The sequence below is a fragment of the Caretta caretta genome, chromosome 5, assembly GCF_965140235.1.
Source record: "Caretta caretta isolate rCarCar2 chromosome 5, rCarCar1.hap1, whole genome shotgun sequence".
Lineage (NCBI taxonomy): Eukaryota > Metazoa > Chordata > Testudines > Cheloniidae > Caretta > Caretta caretta.
Window position 1 is genome coordinate 24,724,449 of NC_134210.1, and position 17,040 is coordinate 24,741,488.

At 44.7% G+C, this 17,040-nt stretch overlaps 1 protein-coding gene across 1 annotated transcript in view; it reads right to left on the reverse strand.

The window, feature by feature from the left end:
- Positions 1 to 17,040, reverse strand: part of SLC45A2 (solute carrier family 45 member 2) — a 39,891-nt gene that overhangs the window by 11,729 nt on the left and 11,122 nt on the right. The window contains exons 3-6 of the mRNA XM_048850456.2: positions 10,964 to 11,286; positions 5,587 to 5,730; positions 3,847 to 3,970; positions 1,144 to 1,349 (exon numbers count right to left, since the gene is read on the reverse strand). Coding sequence (XP_048706413.2) covers positions 1,144 to 1,349; positions 3,847 to 3,970; positions 5,587 to 5,730; positions 10,964 to 11,286 — 797 coding nt within the window. The remainder of the gene's footprint in view (positions 1 to 1,143; positions 1,350 to 3,846; positions 3,971 to 5,586; positions 5,731 to 10,963; positions 11,287 to 17,040) is intronic.

The window sequence follows — 17,040 nt, forward strand, 5'->3', positions numbered from 1 at the left end:
TAACCTTCAGAAGAATACATTTCAAGGGTTCACTGGACTATAAAAGGCGGGGGGGCAAAGATCCTCAGGTGAGCTGTCACCTAAGAAGACACAGGAACCAAGCACTTTGGGCTTTGTGGGAGATCCTGACCAAGGCGTAGGTCAGCCATCTTGCTGGAAGAAAGTGTGAGAAGAACCTTACTTTGAACCAAAACTGTAGTTTTGGTAAGCCTGAGTCACTGGAAAGCTTATTTTTACTTTAGTTCATTTGTAACCCTTTCTAACTTTATTCCTTCTACTTGGTATCACTTAAAATCTTATCTCCTTTAGATAATAAACTTGTTTTACTTGTAAACTAAGCCAACCCAGTGTTTTGTGTGAATCAAGGTGATTGTTAACTCCAGTTAAAGTGATAAGCTGAGCAGTTTGTCTCTTTAGAGGAGCAAACAAACCGTAATATTTCTCTGAATGGTCCAGGAAAGGGCTGGAAATTGCGAAGCACAGGGTTTGGGGAAAAGTTGGGACTGGGAGCATGTTGGAGTCACTTGGCTAGTAGTGACCAAGGCTGGTGGAGACCAGAGCATAGTAGGCTACTGGAATTAGGGTTGCTGAACCGGAGTGGCTTAATACACAGACACTCCGTGCAATGCCTGTCTGCTGCCTACTAGTGACCAGGCTGGGAGCCAGAGCAGCAGAACATTTAAGGCACCCAGGGTTACAGGTCAGGCAGTGACATAATCCCTCACTAGTCTGGATTGCGCCCCACAACATGACAGACACCCTTTGCAGAAACCCATTGATTCAGTGGGGTTCCATGCAGACACATGGGTTTGCCTGTGTTGAGTGACTTGCAGGATTGGGGCCTCAGCCTCAGTTCCCTAAACTGATTCAGGCCTTCCCTCTCTCACAGAGTTGGCACAAACTTCATTTATGTTTCTCAAGTTCTTTGAGATGTTCAGGTGACTTTATAATGGCAAATGATTTGTAATATTAGCATTGTTTATCACCACACTCTTGAAGCTCTGTACATTTGAAACTCCACCTCCCTCCATGACACCTGTGCTGCCACAAATAATCTGAAATGAAAATAAAGCCCCTTCTCCCATTAAAATGGACAAAACAAGGCAAATACCAATTCCTTCTTTACCTAGACATTAAACTCACCTCTTCCTCCCTGTGATATTCTGCAATGAGGTTGAACGGGACAGTGTACAAAGTGCTGGACATGACTCCAAAGAGCGAGCACAGAGCCAGAGTAGAATATACCTTGGGAAACAGTCCAATAAACCCAGTGCCTATCCCAAAAAGCAGGTATCCAATGAAATAAAGTCCCTTTAATCCTAAATAAGGCAGAAGAGCTTTTTGCAAATCTGTGAAAAGAAAGGGGGGAAGGGGGAAACTGTTGAGACTAAAAATAACCCAACCTAGTAATTGCAATAGTATTTCTTCCAAGCATTTAATTATAAGAGAATCTCTTTGACAAGCTGGGATGAAGACAAACAGATCCACAGTTTGACATCAGGAGCATTTGACATCAGTTTTAGACATTCCTGTTGCAGTTGAAGGCGGTATTACACAAATATCTGCAATTGAGAGCCAAGAGGAAAGGATCCACACAGGATTACAATAAGGCCATTTTATTAGATGCATAGTTCAGCCCCCCAAAAGTCTACTCACTTTTTTGCCTACAGAGAAAGTGAAAGCTTTTTTAACGTTTTTTTTATATATATTATTCCCTTATCACCATGCCAAGGGCTAGTAAGCAGATTTTTGGCCCTGGGCTAACACATTTACACAATGATATTGCAGGGTGAGATTCATTTTTATCGCAAGGTCTTGCAATACACTGTGATGACTTTCTCTTGTGAGGAGCACAGGTGGGGAGAGGCCATGAAGAGATGGGCGACAGCTGCAGGATTGCTAGGTGAAACAAAACCTTAGAACTATCCTCAGCATATCCATTCTATCTCCAGCATTCGTCTTTGGGGTCATTTTTAATACTTATGGGCCACCTCTCCTGTTGAATAGTACCTCACTCCCTGAGTAGTCCCACTGCAATGGAATGAAAACTTGGGCTCAGAGCCACAAAGGGTAGGCACCTAAAACCCAGATTTAGGGTTTGGGCATCACTGTAATCCACAAAACCCCGTTCAGCTGCTACCTAACCTTGTAGGCCCCTGAACTCACTCGGCACTTACATTTCTGCTGTAAAAGTTCCCTAGGAGCCTGGACATTCGCACTGCTGCATCACTGTAGTTGACTGGACACCTCTCTCATACCTAAGCTTCAGTGCAATCCATGGACTGTAGGAAGGCACATGCTCCTCTGCCTACCTTGCCTGTGGGGCCCAATCTGGTAGTCATGCTCAGATAAATAGAGTCCCTGGACCCTAGGTCTCCCACCTCCTAGGTGTATGCCCTAACCACCAGGCTAGTGTCATTCTCCTTCTCTGGCACAGATGCTGGAGCTAGGGGTGCAGGGGGTCCTGCAGCACCCCCAGCTTGAGGCAGTTTCCATCATAAACAGGGTTTACAATTTGGCTCAATGGCTCTCAGCACCCCCACTATACAAATTGTTCCAGCACTCCTATTCTCTGGCCTTGTTTACGCTGGCAGTGGCATGCAGGGTCTATGTAGCTACACGCTGTAGTGGAAAGCAGGCTGTGTCCACACTCACTGCGGCGTGTAGCTACATGGGTCAGTGAAAGGCTCTGGCGGGGGGGAAGAACGACACAGGAAGCTGCCGGAGCTTTTCCCTGCTGCCTCCTCTCTGCCAGAGCCTTTCCCTGCTGCTAGAGTCTTTCACTGCAGTGGGGAAAGGGGCCAGCAGCTCCCTGCTACAGGAAAAGGCTCTGGCGGTGGTGAGGCAGTGGGACACTACATTGCTAAAAATAGCAATGTAGGTGGCAGAAGCACTGCATGGCCATGCGGAGAGCCACGTAGGGCACACGCCCTAAGGTTCTGGCACGTCGTCACACTACTCAGCTAAGCAGTGCCCATCAGCTACACTGTTATTGATACCCAGGCTAGAAGGGCGTGCAGCATCGGGACTCGACACGCCGCTATACGTGGACATAGCCTCTCTCTCTGACCCAGTGACTCAAAGTCTTTATCCAAAGTGGAACAGCTTCAAACTGGAGAGAAAGAGGATGCCCCACATCAGAATAGCTAATAGCCCTGTAGATAGAGCGCCTCTCCTGAGAGGTGGGAGACCCCTGTTCAGATCCTTTCTCCACCTTAGGCAGAGAAGGGGTTTGAACCTGGGTCTTCCACATCCCTAATCACTGGGCTGATGGTTATAAAGTGGGCAGCAACAGCACCACCATCCCTCCTTCTTCTGTGGAGTTAGGTGCATAAGCCACCTGACTTTAGGAGGGGAGGGTCCCAATCATGGACCAGGAGCCTTTCTCTGAGCGAAAGGTGAGGCTTAAGACCCACCCCTCTTGTCAGCATCTCCCATTAGCTAGCTAAGGTGCCGGCTCTTTTGAATCACAGTTTATCTCTCCCCATTCATTGTATAGGAAGTCTGCACATCAGGCTCAGGCTTTGTGGATCCCATTTTTGTTCCTGTGATTTGCTAGATGCCCAAAAGTTAGGCATTGCCATGCCGAGGTCCCTTTGTGAATTTGGTCCTTGTAATATCTCTGAAAGGTTTTAATATTAAAAAACAGTAGATATTCTCTCTCATTGACAGAAGTTGGTCCAATAAAAGATATTACCTCACACACCTTGTCTCTCTAATGTCCTGGGATCAACACAGCTACAATAACACTGCACAAAGTAGATTTTTTTTTTAAACATGGGAAACGATGTACAGTATCAAACCCACTCTAAAACACACTGCCAGAGTACATTCCCAGGTACTTACAGGAATAGAGCGATGAAGAAATTGCATTGATGCACATGCCCCAACATCCAATCTCTACTCCTCTTTCATAGGTAAGGTAAGCGGTGGAGTTATGTGGTGCATAAGGATTTCCGTGGTATACTATCTGAAATACACAAAGTGCAGGTGAGTGCTCTGCATTCACGTAGAGTCTCAGGTCCAAAGGAACCTGAGTTCCCAGTGTAGGACCTAATACACTTCAGGCAGGGAGAGAACTAGAGACCAATCACACAACTCTCTGTAGCCTTCAAGCTGTGCACGACCATGCACTCTGTTTTTCTTTTCTTCTTTCCCTTCTCATTTCCATTTTCCATTTCCCTCCCTATTATTTTCTAACCTGTTCTTGCCTCTTCCCACCCACTGAGACTCTCCTTCCCTCCCAGATTTCCACCATCTCTCTCTTCCTCTTCTCAAGTTCCTCTCCCTTTTCCTTATCTCCCTCAGCTAGCTCCCCACAGTCCTTCTCAGACTTGCCTTGTGTCCCACCCTTCCTGTTGCCCTCCTCTTCTCTCTGGATTATCTGTTCTCTAAGGCTCTGTTTTCTCCTTTTTCTCACTTTGCCTTTTGCTTCCTTTCTTCCTTGTCCTCCTCCCCTCCTCTCTTCCCAATCTGTCCCTCCCCTTTTTCAACCACTTATCTCCCTTCACTTGCCTACAGTCAGTCATTCTCAGTCCCTCTCTGCTGCAGTCATTCATTCTCTCTCTCAGACTCATCCTTACACTCACTCACCTATACATACTCTTCCTTCCATTCATTCTCTGTCACACTCATTCTCTTATTCACCTCTCACCCATTCTCTCCCATGCTGCCGTATATTCACATGCACATTCCCTGGGAAACTCACACTCCCTCTCCCCTAGTGATACCTAGCAAATGGTTGGGGGCCAGAAGAAAACAGGCTGCTGGGTGGGAGGTGTTGGGATAAGCAGTGGGAAGGGCAGTGGCTGCTGGGGGTGTAGTCAGGAGCCTGACTGAAAAGAAGCAGCTGGGACCAGAGAGGCAAGAAGACAGGAGAACCACATGGGTAGGGTAGAGCACGGGGAGCCCCTGGTTTGGAAACTGCTTGGAGGAAGGGAGAGCCCCAGGGGCCCTGAAGGGAAGGAATCACTGATGGCAAGGAGATGATGTCATGCTCCAGAGAAGGCATCACAGCACAGTCTAGAGGACATGGCAGGGGAAGCCTGTTCATAAAGGGGGCAAGAGGGCTGAGCTGCAGAGGGTTGTACTGCCGTAGAGAAGCTTTTCTGTTGTGCTTCCAGATGAAGGGTGCACATGGTGACTGCTACTCCAGTGCACCACAGCAGAGCCTATTACAAAGCAGCAGCAGGTCTCTAATTAGCACACCTTCAGTGAACAGCCTTACAGTCAAAGCAGAGAACGGGTGTGTTTGCAACAGATCTCTGTGCTTTGTTCTAAATAGTCACATGGGAACGGATGTCCTTGCAAGTTCCAGGAAACATGATTAAAATCATTATTTCATCTCTTGTAGCCAAATGTGCATCAAAAGGCAGGAGGGCTTTCCTCCCTCCCCCTCTGCTACCTGACAGATCTAGTTCTATAATGAGGACCTGAGGGCATTCATCTGTCCTTTACAAAACTCTCAGTCAGTTGTTCTAGCAGTTACTGACCCTGACATCATTGTCATAGCATAGGCAAGTGCTTAAAACAATCCCATGAGAAGATTATTTTGGGGGGATGTGAGGAGATGTGTACATATCTTACCTGTCCCATGAAGTCAGTGAAGAAGAGCATGTTGGAAAGGAAAGCTGTCCACCCGATGAGGTGGCTGATGCACAGACAGCGATAGTGGGAAGGCATGCTTAAAACTGCCTTCAGGAGGCATTTAATGGTCATCCGTGTCTGAACCTAGAAGGAAGCAATTAACAACAAACAACAACAACAGGGTTGCTGCTTTGAAAACTAACAAAACAGCTGACAGCAGGTCAGCAAGACCTCAGCTTTTTTCAGTTCTGGGCCTTTTCCGTTTGTTTCACTAGGAAGGGTCACTGCAATCTTGACGGTCCCTTTGTTAAGGTCAGTAACTACATATTTGTACCTTTCTTTTCTATTTGGTATCAGCAGAACTAGTGCATTGGTTAGCTGGCATTTAAGGAAGTCAATGGACAGACTCACAATGACTTTGATGGGAGCTGGAGTAGCCCAATACGGTAAAGTCTTTCTTGATATTAATATTACTATTTATTTCCAAATTTTCTGTCAAACTGTTTTTCAGCAGAAGATTGGGTTTTCGACTAAATGGAATTTTTCACAAAGTGTCAGAATTCACTTTTTCCTTGAAAAACTGAATAGCAGAAAATGAAATGTTTAATCTGAAAATCAAAATATTTCTATTGTGAAATGCTACAATGGTGCCTCATGGGAGTCGTAGTTCAGGTGCCTCAGGTGTTCCCATTCTCCTCTATGGGCTGGTCTCCCCACCCAGACTTCAGCTCCCATCACACATTGCTGCCACGTTGCCTGTATACATCACCTCACCTTGAGGGGACACCACGATGCCTCATGGGACATGAAGTATAACCAGGGAGCTTGGCTTATAGAAAACAACGAGAGCACAGGGTACCTGAATTACAGTGTCCATGAGGCACCATGGTGGCAGTTCAAAATTTAAATATTTTGGGTTTGGCCAAAATATTTTCCCCAAAACTCAAAATGTTCCATAGGGGAAGAAAAAACAAACCATTTTTCTGAACAGCTCTATTTATTTGTATTACAGTGGCACCTAGGGCCCCAACTGAGATCACGGATCCATTGTGCATTCAAGCACTGTACAAGTACACAATGAGAAAAAGTCCCTGGTCTGAAAAGCCTACAACACAAGGGCAGATTGTGTTAACCTTATTTGTGTTGAGTAGTGTCTTATATCACAAATAACCAATGGAACTACCCAATGAGTGAGATACTACTCAGCATAGGTGTCACAATTTAGCTCTAAATAGACAAGAGGTGACAAATGGTGGGAGAAAGAAATATTATTATCCCATTTGACAGACGGAGAATTGAGGCACAGAGAGATTAAATGTCTGGCCCAAGCTTACATAATTTGTGGCAAAGCTTGAACTGAACCCAGATCTTCTGAGTACCAGTCCAATGCCATAACTACAAGACCATTTACAAAGAGAGGTTTTCTTACAGTCCACCTACAAAAACTGTTTTATGTGAATCTGAAATAGACTTTATGTTATAGGCATCGGTACCGTGGCTTATTTGTTTGTACAATGCAGAGCACTGTATTGGTGGGCACTAAATAATAAAACCCATGAATTTACCAAACAGCCAAAGGTTAGGCAATTAGGTTTGGCTAAAATAATCTTTCCCTCACTTATGTTTCTCCTGAAATCTTTGTAGCTAATTAAAAAACTTAAGTGGGCCAAAATCTGCCCTTTCATGTGAATGGTTGGGCGGGGTGGCAGGCAAATGGGAGTTCTTGGGGAGGAGACATCTTCCCCTCTCCCCCACCTTTTGCAGAAGGGTTGGCAAAGCTGGATACCATTGTAAAATACAGTGACTGCAGTAGTATGTGAAAGATGGTGGAGTGAAACACTAAATAAACTGCACCGTGGTATCTTTTATAGAAAAGGTCTCTGAGCAGTCTGTGCAAAGCAGAGAGGACAGGAGCCATGGGGCCCCATCACATGCACCTAAATGTGACCTGTTTTTCGAAAGCACCAAACACTCAGCAGGTCTCAATGAAATCAATTTGAAGTCAATGGGATTATTCATGGGGATAAGTGCTACTCATTATGGCTAAGGGTTACAGAAGCAGGCCCTAAACGATCTGGCAACGAGTTGGAGGACAAGCATTCAGTCCAGATGTCTAATTCATATTATAACAGTTTGTCATAAATATAAAGGGAAGGGTAACCACCTTTCTGTATACAGAACGATAAAATCCCTCCTGGCCAGAGGCAAAATCCTTTCACCTGTAAAGGGTTAAGAAGCTAAGATAACCTCGCTGGCACCTGACCAAAATGACCAATGAGAAGACAAGATACTTTCAAAGCTGGAGGGGGGGGGAACAAAGGGTCTGTCTGTCTGTGATGCTTTTATCGGGAACAGATCTGAAATGCAGCTCAGAACTCCTGTAAAAAATTAGTAAACAATCTAGCTAGAAATGCGTTAGATTTTCTTTTGTTAAATGGCTGTTAAAATAGCTGTGCTGAATGGAATGTATATTCCTGTTTTTGTGTCTTTTTGTAACTTAAGGTTTTGCCTAGAGGGATTCTCTATGTTTTGAATCTGATTACCCTGTAAGGTATTTACTATCCTGATTTTACAGAGGTGATTCTTTTACTTTTTCTTTAATTAAAAGTCTTCTTTTAAGCACCTGATTGCTTTTTCATTGTTCTTAAGATCCAAGGGTTTGGGTCTGTGTTCACTGATGCAAATTGGTGAGGATTTTTATCAAGCCTTCCCCAGGAAAGGAGGTGTAGGGCTTGGGGGGATATTTTGGGGAAAAGACGTCTCCAAGTGGGCTCTTTCCCTGTTCTTTGTTTAAAACGCTTGGTGGTGGCAGCGTAGGGTTCAAGGACAAGGCAAAGTTTGTACCTTGAGGAAGTTTTTAACCTAAGCTGGTAAGAATAAGCTTGGGGGTCTTTCATGCAGGTCCCCACATCTGTACCCTAGAGTTCAGAGTGGGGAAGGAACCTTGACACAGTTCAATCACCATGAAGAACCATGAGTTTAGTCAAAAGATTCATAATAAATACTGAAAGTCTATGATTGCTTTTAAGGTATCTAATCTTGGAACAACACACCAGCATTAATTAGATTAGCTAATTCACTGGTAGCCCTTAAAAAACAAAGTAATTGCTTTTTGCAAAAATTATGTTAACAGAACTGCTTCTCTTTTAGTGAAAGGTCTTTATAAAGCAATTTGCAAGTGCTTTTTTAGTTTATATAGTATTTCCAATTTTGTAAACGTAGGGTTTTTTTTAGTGTCGTTCAAGGATCGGTGTTGAACTCTCACAAATTTTCACAGAAGCTTTCAGCAACGTCAATTTATATTTGATATAGAACACAAATCAGTTGAAGAGGGAATTGCAAAGATAATCCAAGCCTGTCTCATTGAAAGCACACCAACCTGGCTTCAGGTTGATACCTCTTGCAGAGACAATAAATATGCAAGAGCATGGTCCTTAGACTAGAACAAATATGAGCCTCAAGGGGTGCTTGTTTAGAAATAAAATATAAAAGGGGGACAGAACAATAGGAAGCTAAGTGGTTTAGCAGTGGTAGTAAATGAACTTGGAAAACATTCAGTGGATATGGCATGAGACAGACAGAAGATGTGTCTCTAGGGAGGCACTGGAGTGGTACACACATCTGTGGCAAGGCGAGGGTGTCTGGACTGATACTGCTAAGCCAGGCACATCAAAGAAACATGAGATGCATAAGAATGCTATGAGTCAGGTTGAGGAAAGGAAGATGACACTGAGAGACACAAGACCCTCAATACCAGCATCTGGGTCTCTGGCAAGCTGCTCAACTGAATGGTTAGAGAGGAAGACAGTGAAACAGCAAGAAAAGACAGGTTGGTTTTTCTGAAGTATCATGTGTGATTGATTCACTGGCATTAGCTTGTGTGGTGAGAGGCTAGCTGTATTATGCAGCTTGATTATTATGTTCTTACGTGACCCGCTTTCTCTATTCTCAATAAATCTCCCTTTCTGAGCACTTCTGTGGCCAAAGGGAGCGGTGGGTGTTTGGCACCTTGGACACTCTGGTGAGCAATGGTGGTGAAGGATGTTGACTGCTGCAGCTGGGCTAAAGGGATGGCAGGGGTAAAGCAGGGAGACATTGTAATGTGTAAGTCCCATAATTCTGACAAATTACTTATTTGTTGTTTGTCTTTCTTTTTGTCTTCCCTCCAAACAGGGCCTATCATCCATTCTATGTTCATTCAGTTCCTAGCACAATGGGGCCTCAAGGTGCTAGTGGAATATAAACAAGTAGTAATACACCTAAAATCAGGCCACTTTTATTTAGGAACCTAAATGAGGATTTGGGTGCCTAACTTTAAGCACCCGGATCTGAACATTTTGGCCACAGGATTTAGCTAGTTTCCAAAGATTTAAACCAGAGACACTTACACAGAATGGAAGCAAAACAAGCAGCTCACTAACTCAGTACCCGTGGTTAGGAACAAACACACAGATGAGCATTTCATTTTCCTACGGTACCACAAGAATGCAATGAGGATTCTGAACACTTGTAGTCAATGTAACAGCAAAAACAAAAGCCTGCCTGTCTCCCTTGGCTAGCATTATGCTGGAGATACAATGGTCCCATGGTTTTCAGAGAGAATCATCTCACCGATTTTCCCAGTTGCCTTGGCTTGAAAAAATGCCTCAATGCAATGTACAAAATGCAGGTGCCAATTTACAACCCTTCAGCACCTGCTCCCGCCTGGGGAACACTGGAGAAGGGATAGGGATAAAGCCCCTAAGTAACAAAACGCAGCAGCCAGTTGTTTGCCACTGACTCACAGGTGGTGTGTCTGATTGAGGAGCAATTACAACACAATCAGTATTGCCAGGATTTACTTTTCCAAGATCTGAATACCATACTTAATTAGAGCAGTGAACACAGGTATTTTGCCTTTGGTGCTTCCATGTGTATGTGCCATTGACTTCAACAGGAGCTGTTCATAGGTATTGGAGCGCAGCTGGGTTTCTAGTTCTTTCTACACAGTATGGTGTTAAAGCTCATTATGAAGTGGTATATTGCTAACCCCATCTGGAGAAATATTGGGAAACAGTGGCTAAGAAATTTGCCTGATCTTATATAATTAATCCATGGAAGGGTCTAGAATAGAAAACCCAGATTTCCTGCTCCTCAGTTGCCTTCCCTAAGCACTAAACAATGCTGCCTGTCCTGTAGTTTTCACCAATCTGGCTGATGATGACAAACTGAAGAAAAGTAACTATCTCTAGAAGAATGTTACTGCTTCCATGTTACTTTTCTAGAGGACCTGAGGGTCTTGCTGATCACGTCACCTGCCATTGCATCATAGGCTCCAGGCTTGTAGTATGGCTATGACCTTCCCCAAATGGAATGTTACAGGCTACAAAACAATTACCTGTGTCTGTGGTGTTTCGGTGGATTTCCCCAACTCAGATAAAGTCTTTTTTTCAGCATATCCTGGTTTTAGATAACCATTGTTGACACTCTCGATGGAACCATACGCAGAGGGTCCATCCACTTTCAGCAAGAGCTTAGTTTCTGTACTGTCATCTCTGAGAGGGGCTTCGGGAATGCTGCACAAGTGTACAGTAAGACAGATTAGGAAAACCAAAGCCGCAATGATGCACATCGCCTGGAATTCCGATCCCAAAAATCTTCCTAGTACAGAATTCCCCCAGTCCATAGCACCTGTTAGGTAACCCAGGGCACCACCCAGACCTGGAGAGAGAAAGAAAGAAAACTCCACTGTCATTTAGTAAAAACAAAGCAAAAACCTAACCTCTAATAAGTTACTGAAGAATTATTATTAAGATGTCACAATATCTATGAGGGAATTCCCGGCATCACAAGAAATTAGAGCTTTTAGTGAATCCCTGGGTGACTGGGACAGCAAAGGATTCAAGAGCAGTTCTGGGCTCAGGAGGCCCCACTCCTCCGTTGGTGGTGAGTGGGTTTAAAGGGGAGCTGGCCAGCTCAGTTGGGGGTGAACAGAACAGGGGGAAGGACCAGCTCTGGAGGATGACGCAGCCAGACTCAGACCGGGAGGAGGAGCGTCAGGGGGCAGTAGCTCTTATGGGCCGGAGATGGGTGGGCAACCCATGAGGTAGGACATGAGGTTTGCCAGGACAAACTGCAGCCTGCTGCAGGGAAGGGGGAGCTAGGAAGTGACTCAGGGAGGCACCCCAGGGTAAAAGGCATGGGACAGGCCTTGCAGGGCTCTGGATTGGAACCTGGTGGAGCAGAAGGGCCAAGGTTCCCCTACTCCCCTAGCGCAACCGCTAGGTGGGGTGACCATGAGAGACTACAACCACAAGGCGGGGTGACCACCAGACACTGCAACCATGAGGTGGGGTGACCGCCAGAGACTGCAACCACAAGGCCATGGGCTCTGGACTCATTCACACCCTGGCATAGATAGTTATCGAGTCATGACATGAAACAGCTTCCTAAATTCTAGTTCGTCTGGATATAGAAATCCAAGTGCTTACACAATAGCTTGTTGTTGTTTTTAAAAAATGAAATGATTTAATGTTCATAAGAGATGCTGAATTGACAGCCCTGGGTACAAAGTCCTCCCATAAGCAGTACAGGCTCCCTCACACCCCACCCCAATGTTCTTCAAGCCTGATTTGGAGGGAGAATTTCAAGAGGCTGAGATGGGAGATCATTCCCTGTGGTCCATTCAGCCCCAGTCCTGTAGACTGAGAGTGCCATGATCTGAATTAAATCTAATACTAGCACAATAAGCATTGTATCCATCACATTCCTAAACGGTGAGTTAGTTGCAGAAGTGCGAGGATACGTTTTTAATAATCAGTTGTTGCTCCAGCAGCCGCTTCGTTCCACTGCATTTTGCTACCACACAGGCAGTCACACCACACAGCTAACAAAGGAGAAAACAAAAACCACCCATTAAAATAAAGGCTGTATTGGCAGCTGCTACTTCATGCCCTGTGGCACGCAGGCACTTAGATCTACATGTGTGTTTAGTCTCCCTTTCAGTTTTTGATTTTTATTGAAATTGTCAAGGTTCCTTCCCCACTCTAAACTCTAGGGTACAGATGTGGGGACTAGCATGAAAGACCCCCTAAGCTTATTCTTACCAGCTTAGGTTAAAAACTTCCTCAAGGTACAAACTTTGCCTTGTCCTTGAACCCTACGCTGCCACCACCAAGTGTGTTAAACAAAGAACAGGGAAAGAGTCCACTTGAAGACGTCTTTCCCCCAAAATATCCCCCCAAGCCCTATACCCCCTTTCCTGGGGAAGGCTTGATAAAAATCCTCACCAATTTGTACAGGTGAACACAGACCCAAACCCTTGGATCTTAAGAACAATGAAAAAGCAATCAGGTTCTTAAAAGAAGACTTTTAATTAAAGAAAAGGTAAAAAAATCACCTCTGTAAAATCAGGATGGTAAATACCTTACAGGGTAATCAGATTCAGAACATAGAGAATCCCTCTAGGCAAAACCTTAAGTTACAAAAAGACACAAAAACAGGAATATACATTCCATTCAGCACAACTATTTTACCAGCCATTAAACAAAAGAAATCTAACGCATTTCTAGCTAGATTACTTACTAAATTTTTACAGGAGTTCTGAGCTGCATTTCTGATCTGTTCCCGGCAAAAGCATCACACAGACAGACAGACCCTTTGTTCCCACCCCCCTCCAGCTTTGAAAGTATCTTGTCTCCTCACTGGTCATTTTGGTCAGGTGCCAGCGAGGTTATCTTAGCTTCTTAACCCTTTACAGGTGAAAGGGTTTTGCCTCTGGCCAGGAGGGATTTTGTAGCACTGTGGACAGAAAGGTAGTTACCCTTCCCTTTATATTTATGACAGAAATAAATAAGATGATTTAATTGGGACAGCAGCCGGGTTTGAAACCAAGATCTTCAGAGCTAAAAGCAAGAACCGCCTCTTCTGGAGCTAATGTGGTAACACTAACAGGGACGGACACATTGAGTGAAATCATGGCCCTGCTGAATTCAGTGGGAGTTTTTCCATTGACTTCAGTAATGCCAGAATTTCACCTGTGTAAGAATAACAAGAAATTAAACTGACTTCAAGCAGTGGAGACTTGGGTTAAGAACTGAAGGTGCCAGGTTCAAACCCACAAACAAATAAATTACATTTTCACTTCTTTAAGGGCCTTCCTTCTGGGAATTTCAATGCATTCGTAAACATCAATGAATTTAGCCCAACATTATGCCAACATTTTTATGGCTGACTTAGAACAATGCTTCCTCAGCTCTTGTCCCCTAACACCCTTACTCTACTTGCGCTACACTGATGACATCTTCATCATCTGGACCCATGGAAAAGAAGCCTTGAGGAATTCCACTAGGATTTCAACAATATTCATCCCACCATCAAGCTCAGCCTGGACCAGTCACACAAGAGATCCACTTCCTGGACACTACAGTGCAAATAAGCGATGGCCTCATAAACACCACCCTATACTGGAAACCTACTGACCAATATACTTACCTATATGCCTCCAGCTTCCATCCAGGACACATCACATGATCCATTGTCTGCAGCCATGCTCCAAGATACAACCACATTTGCTCCAATCCCTTAGACAGAGACAAATACCTACCAAGCATTCTTGGATCTCTACCAAACATTCTTAAAACTACAATACCCATCTGCTGAAGTGAAGAAACAGATTGCCAGAGCCAGAAGAGTACCCAGAAGTTACCTACTACAGGACAGGCCTGATAAAGAAAGTAACAGAACGCCACTAGCCATCACCTTCAGCCCCCAACTAAAACCTCTCCAGCGCATCATCAAGGATCTACAACCTATCCTGAAGGACAATCCCTCACTCTCACAGACCTTGGGAGATAGGTCAATCCTCACTTACAGACAGCACCCCAACCTGAAGCAAATACTCACCAGCAACTACACACCACACAACAAGAACACTAACCCAGGAACCTATCCTTGCAGCAAACCCTGTCCACATATCTATTCAAGGGACAACATCATAGGACCTAACCACATCAGCCACACTATCAGGGGCTCGTTCACCTGCACATCTACCAATGTGATATATGTCATCATGTGCCAGCAATGCCCCTCTGCCATGTACATTGGCCAAACTGGATAGTCTCTACGCAAAACAGTAGAGTCAACAGTGTGCCGTTGTTGCCAAGAAGGCCAATGGCATTTTGGGATGTATACGTAGGAGCATTGCCAGCAGATCGAGGGACGTGATCGTTCCCCTCTATTCAACATTGGTGAGGCCTCATCTGGAGTATTGTGTCCAGTTTTGGGCCCCACACTACAAGAAGGATGTGGAAAAATTGGAAAACGTCCAGCGAAGGGCAACAAAAATGATTAGGGGACTGGAACACATGACTTTTGAGGAGAGGCTGAGGGAACTGGGATTGTTTAGTCTGCGGAAGAGAAGAATGAGGGGGGATTTGATAGCTGCTTTCAACTACCTGAAAGGGGGTTCCAAAGAATCATAGAATCATAGAATATAAGGGTTGGAAGGGACCCCAGAAGGTCATCTAGTCCAATCCCCTGCTCAAAGCAGGACCAATTCCCAGTTAAATCATCCCAGCCAGGGCTTTGTCAAGCCTGACCTTAAAAACCTCTAAGGAAGGAGATTCTACCACCTCCCTAGGTAACGCATTCCAGTGTTTCACCACCCTCATAGTGAAAAAGTTTTTCCTAATATCCAATCTAAACCTCCCCCACTGTAACTTGAGACCATTACTCCTCGTTCTGTCATCTGATACCATTGAGAACAGTCTAGAGCCATCCTCTTTGGAACCCCCTTTCAGGTAGTTGAAAACAGCTATCAAATCCCCCCTCATTCTTCTCTTCTGCAGGCTAAACAATCCCAGCTCCCTCAGCCTCTCCTCATAACTCATATGTTCCAGACCCCTAATCATTTTTGTTGCCCTTCGCTGGACTCTCTCCAATTTATCCACATCCTTCTTGAAGTGTGGGGCCCAAAACTGGACACAGTACTCCAGATGAGGCCTCACCAATGTCGAATAGAGGGGAACGATCACGTCCCTCGATCTGCTCGCTATGCCCCTACTTATACATCCCAAAATGCCATTGGCCTTCTTGGCAACAAGGGCACACTGCTGACTCATATCCAGCTTCTCGTCCACTGTCACCCCTAGGTCCTTTTCCGCAGAACTGCTGCCTAGCCATTCGGTCCCTAGTCTGTAGCTGTGCATTGGGTTCTTCCGTCCTAAGTGCAGGACCCTGCACTTATCCTTATTGAACCTCATCAGATTTCTTTTGGCCCAATCCTCCAATTTGTCTAGGTCCTTCTGTATCCTATCCCTCCCCTCCAGTGTATCTACCACTCCTCCCAGTTTAGTATCATCCGCAAATTTGCTGAGAGTGCAATCCACACCATCCTCCAGATCATTTATGAAGATATTGAACAAAACCGGCCCCAGGACCGACCCTTGGGGCACTCCACTTGATACCGGCTGCCAACTAGACATGGAGCCATTGATCACTACCCGTTGAGCCCGACAATCTAGCCAGCTTTCTACCCACCTTGTAGTGCATTCATCCAGCCCATACTTCCTTAACTTGCTGACAAGAATACTGTGGGAGACCGTGTCAAAAGCTTTGCTAAGAGGATGGATCTAGACTGTTCTCAGTGGTAGCTGATGACAGAACAAGGAATAATGGTCTCAAGTTGCAGTGGGGGAGGTTTAGGTTGGATATTAGGAAAAACTTTTTCACTAGGAGGGTGGTGAAACACTGGAATGCGTTACCTAGGGAGGTGGTGGAATCTCCTTCCTTAGATATTTTTACGGTCAGGCTTGACAAAGCCCTGGCTGGGATGATTTAGTTGGGGATTGGTCCTTCTTTGAGCAGGGGGTTGGACTAGATGACCTCCTGAGGTCCCTTCAAACCTGATATTCTATGATTCTATGAAAAGAATAAAAGGACACAAATCAGATGTCAAGAATTATAACATTAAAAAACGAGTCGGAGAACACTTCAGCCTCCCTGGACGCTCAATTACAGACTTAAAAGTGGCAATTCTTCAACAAAAAAACTTCAAAAACAGACTCCAACGAGAAACTGCAGAACTGGAATTAATTGGCAAACTGGACACCATCAAATTAGGCCTGAATAAAGACTGGGAGTGGATGGGTCATTACACAAACTAAAAACTATTTCCCCATGCTAATTTCCCCCCCTACTGTTACTCACACTTTCTTGTCAACTGTTTGAAATGGGCCACCCTGATTACCTCTACGAAAGTGATTTTTCCTCCTGCTGATAATAGCCCACTTTAATTGAATTGTCTTATTAAAATTGGTAAGGCAACCCCCATCTTTTCATGTACTCTCTCTCTATATATCTTTCTACTGTATTTTCCACTCCATGCATCTGATGAAGTGGGTTTTAGCCCACGAAAGCTTATGCTCAAATAAATTTGTTAGTCTCTAAGGTGCCACAAGTACTCCTCGTTATTTT